Source organism: Lathyrus oleraceus, chromosome 7 (genome assembly GCF_024323335.1).
Source record: "Lathyrus oleraceus cultivar Zhongwan6 chromosome 7, CAAS_Psat_ZW6_1.0, whole genome shotgun sequence".
Lineage (NCBI taxonomy): Eukaryota > Viridiplantae > Streptophyta > Magnoliopsida > Fabales > Fabaceae > Lathyrus > Lathyrus oleraceus.
The window spans coordinates 222,780,653-222,785,280 of NC_066585.1; the positions used below are offsets into that span (position 1 = coordinate 222,780,653).

The 4,628-nt window shown below is 40.2% G+C and overlaps 1 protein-coding gene across 1 annotated transcript; it reads left to right on the plus strand.

The window, feature by feature from the left end:
- Nucleotides 1-1,638: 1,638 nt before the first annotated feature.
- LOC127103035 (uncharacterized) lies at nucleotides 1,639-3,211 on the plus strand. The gene is made up of 2 exons (XM_051040333.1): nucleotides 1,639-1,765; nucleotides 2,454-3,211. The coding sequence occupies exons 1-2, from the start codon at nucleotides 1,639-1,641 to the stop codon at nucleotides 3,209-3,211; spliced, it is 885 nt and encodes a 294-aa protein (XP_050896290.1).
- Nucleotides 3,212-4,628: the final 1,417 nt, after the last annotated feature.

The following is a 4,628-nucleotide window of genomic DNA, read 5'->3' on the forward strand; positions in this document are numbered from 1 at the left end:
TAATTAAATGATGAAAAAGAAAATGGTCTAGAGTCTTCTGTTCCCTTTTCTGATTATTAGGATACGAGTTGTCTTACTTGATTATCCGAGTATTCGTCATCCATTCAAAACACCTTAACTATTATCAAATCCTTTCTGTAATTAAGGATGAAAAAGAAAGTGGTCTAGAGTCTTCTACTCCATTTCCCGACTGTTAGGATACGAGTTGTCTTACTCGAATATCCGAGTAATCGTCATCCAACCAAAATACCTCAACACAACCAGTCAAACAAAATATCCAACATATTAATCCAACTTGTTGCCCCCGTGTGACCAAAAACTCTTTTCAGAAAGAACATTATTTAAAACTTTCTGATGCGCACAACAAACTAATGCTTAAGCCTCCGCCGAGAGTAGACAAGCCAACGTTTAGCCTTTGGGATACGATCTAAACAGTTGTTCATTAAAAAACACCAACCAGCCGTAGTTCCCCGAACTACGAATGCTCTGATTTCCTTATTATACCATAAGGATACGTAGGCAGGAGATTGTTGTATCTTCGCGAGCACACTAATAAAAAACCTCCTCTTTCTCCTTTCTGAGGTTCTCATCCATTTCTATTTTTAATATTTTATAACCCAAAGATAACAAACAAACATAAATTAACACACGAAATACAAATTAGAACTAAAAGGTTCCCGTTGAGTACAACGGACGTAAGGGGTGCTAATACCTTCCCCTTACGTAATCCACTCCCGAACCCGAATATGGTTGCGACGACCATTATTCCATTTCCTAAAGGTTTTATCGATATTTTCCTATCCCTTCATTGGGATAAATAAAGTTCGATGGCGACTCTGTTCGAACATAAATTTTTTCCGCGACCATCGCGAGGAATCGTGTTTTTCGTGATGCGACAATCCCGCTTGAAGTAGATTCTTTTTGGAGTTTCGTTGGAACGTGAGTCACGTTCATGCTGACAGTCATTCTTCTAAAGAGGGTTCATGACTCTGAGGACCTTTAGACAAGCCTTGGATTTTGAAGTTAAAGGCAACCACACTTAGAGGATATCATCCAGAAAGTATTGTTGACTCACAAGCTATCTTGTAGCGATAACGATACTTTTGCCTCATGATTTGTGACTCTAAGTGTCTTCAAAAGTCTTAGTACTCACCTTGTGAGGTTATATGGGTTTCTTTCCTGGAAACTTAACCTGAAACATACCTTGAATCTATAGTGATTATGTTCTCTTCTCTCATATCCATTCATAACATATTGCATTGCATACATACTTGGGCCTTATTCTCGGAGAATCCTAAAGGTTTGTAACTCTGCAGTGAACATTCCGAGATGATATTAGATAAGAATAATACCCTTCCACTCAAGTTCAAGCTACCAAGAGTGGATAGTCTTTTGTCCCTCAACAACTAAATCACCCCATTCAAAAAGAACAACTTCGTCTATAGATATGGACAGATTCTGGATCTTCTCACCGCCTATGTAGACGTATCAGCCTTGGTGGCCTTATCTCAATATTATGATCCACCACTCAGATGCTTTACCTTCAAAGACTTTCAATTGGTCCCGACAATTGAAGAATACGAGAGGCTTCTAGGTTGGTATGTGAAAGATCACCCTCCCTTCACAAAGTTGGGTGAAATGTTGATGCCTGAATCAGTTGCTGAAGCATTGCACTTATCTATTGAAGAGGTAACCCTTAGTCTGGGACCTAGGGGATTTTATAGGAAGTTCTTGGAAGAGAAGGCACGGGCCTTGGAGAAAGAAGGTAAGTGGCTTCCCTTCAGTGCTACTCTAGCCCTCTTAATTTATAGAGTTGTCCTATTCCTAAATAACGATGACGACATAAACCCTTCTATCATCAGCATGTTCGTATCTGGGAATCTCGTCCCTGCATTGGTGTCTGATGTGTATTATTGTTTACACACTCGACATGAAAAGAGAAAAGGTGTGGTATTGAGTTGTGCTTCACTGTTGTACACATGGCTCTTATCCCACATGCGTCAAAAGGGGCCATGGGTAGACTTCTTGAAGGACTTGAGCTGGTCTCAGAAGTTTTCTTCCCTTACTGCTAAAGTTGTGGTTTGGTATCTTCCTACTTCCAATATAGAGCAGATTATCATGTGTTATGAAGACTTCTCGAAGTGCCACTCATAGGTCCCCGAGGTTGCATAAATTACAACCCTTCGTTGGCCATGGGGCAGTTGGGATACTTGATGGAGAATGAACCTAAGGCTAAATTACTAAAGTATTTCTTCCTACTAGGTTTGGGAGTAGAGAACCCAAATCTATTGCAGAAGATTAAACAAGCTTGGACTCAAATTCATCAAAAGGCAAAGAGCTTGGTAAACTTGATTTTCGAGCTAAAGAGTCGTATCACTAGTGGGTGGTACAAAGGGAGAAAGAAGTCAAGCTAGCTTACAATGTTGATGTTTAAGTTCCTCCCCTGGAACCAGGGCTAGTATATTCCACCAAGGAAGAAGTAGATGCATTGAAAGCAATTATCGCACTGTTAACTAAAGAAAATGAAGAATTACAATCGAAGCTTCATGCATTGGATAAATATCATGCTAAGCTCAAGAGAAAGAGTGAAGAAGATATTGAGCTCTTGACAGAAATAATAAAAAAGGATAAAATTGAGGAGAACCTCAAAGATAAATACCAAGATGGTCTAGCTCAAGCTAATATAGGGCTAACTTCTCTCAAGAAACAGTTGAAACAGACAAAAAAGGAGCCCGGCGACAACCACCGTTGGTTCGAGTTGGATGTTAAAGAGAAGAAGGTATTGAGAGATGAATCCTACCTGGAGATTCATAAACTCAAACTTTCCCTCCGCGAAGCCAATGCCAAGGTAGAGGTGGAACGTCGTCTCAAAGAGGAGGCAATTAGAGTTTCCTATATCACACCTCAAGTATGGAAAGAGAAGTTTCATAAAGATGAACTTGCCACTTTGAGTGCCGAACATTGGAGAGATCATTTATCTGCTCTAAAGAATGAGAGTTTGGGTTGGCTCAATGAGAAGGCTCGTATGAATAGTCTTCTTGATGCTTATGTTGGATCTATCAACTTGTTGCAAACCGCTGCCATTATGTACCGAACCAAGTATGGTTGCTTAGTAAGGTTCTGCAACGAGTTAACTAAAGAGGTTCCTTGGAAGATAGAGAATTCTCTGGAAGATGTTGATGAGAATACTACTTCATACTTTATACTCTGATTCATCTACCTTTGTGATCGCATGATGAGAAGGTTCAAAGTTGAATTGAAGGAGTTGAAAGAACGGAAAGCAAAGTGTGTTATCTGACCACAACTTTACTGTTATCCTTTTTCATGTTTTGAATTACTTTATTATACCTCTTTGTAATTGTAATATCAAATTCATGAATAAAATGCTTGACTTGTTTTGAATTCGGTGTTCTTACTTTATCTGCCATTTTATAATGTTTATGGGGGCACTATGAATCATATAAGGTTTTCCCGAGAATAAAAACAAAAATAAGCATACATCACACATCAATCACATATTCGTGCATCTCATATTACACCCAGATGATCTTATCGTTGCCTTGGCCTTCTGTTCAGTAACTCTCACCGTCAAGTTGACTTCTCATCACTCTTACAACACTCGAGCTAAGCAAAAGATCGTTATGTACAAGCTAGAACAGAACCAGGTTGCCTTCCAAGAAGAGTTGACTCAATTGAGAGCCCAACTGGGGCAACTCATGGATGTCATGTAGAATGCCATCCATGGGCAAGAAGATAATCTCCAAGCTAATCAAAGGGTTTTTGCTACTGTCCCCATTGTTAATCCTGCTGTAGGGAACAAGGTCCATGTTGTTACTCAAGTTCCTCCTGGGGGGTACCTGTTAACCTGAATGTTGCCAACACCTTTCATGTTCCTTCTCATGGAGGTTTTCAAGCTGATATGGATGATCACCACGACGTTTTCTTTGTACCTAGGGCTGATTCAATATATGAGCCTTATAGGTCATCCCTTACTGATATTGACAGAAGGCTTTGTATGATGGACGAGAGGTTCAAAGTTATTAAAGGTCTTAGCACCTTTGGTCTAGATGCTATTGATATGTGCTTAAGGTCCCAACCAAGTTTAAGGTCCCTGCCTTCGAGGAGTATAAGTGGGCTACTTGTTCTAAGACCCATATCATTTCTGTTTGTAGGAAAATGGCAGCTTACTCCCACAAAGATGTACTACTGGTGCATTTTTTCTAGGATAATCTCAGCGAAGCATCCCTGGAATGGTATATGCAACTTGAACATGCGCATGTACGTTCCTAGAGAGAGCTAGCTAAGGCTTTCTTGAGACACTATCAGTATAATGTTGACACGGCGCCTAATAGGATGCAACTTCAGAGCTTGACCCAAAAGTCTGAAGAATCCTTTAAGGAATACGCACAACGCTGGAGGGACCTAGCTGCCAGAGTTCAGCCTCCACTGCTTGAAAAGGAACTTTTTGATATGTTTATGAGTACACTCCAAGGCCCTTATCTGGATCGGATGATAGGAAGTGCTTCTGTCGGTTTCTCTTATCTCGTTGTCACTGGAGAACGGATAGAGAACGGTCTAAAAACTGGAAAGATCCAACGTCATGTTATTGCCTTAAATAGGGCAAAGAA

Coding starts and splice junctions, on each gene's coding strand:
- LOC127103035 (XM_051040333.1), top strand. CDS start 1,639: ATGTTGATGCCTGAATCAGTTGCTGAAGCATTGCACTTATCTATTGAA. Junction 1,766..2,453: donor ACGGGCCTTGGAGAAAGAAG/GTAAGTGGCTTC, acceptor CCCTGGAACCAG/GGCTAGTATATTCCACCAAG.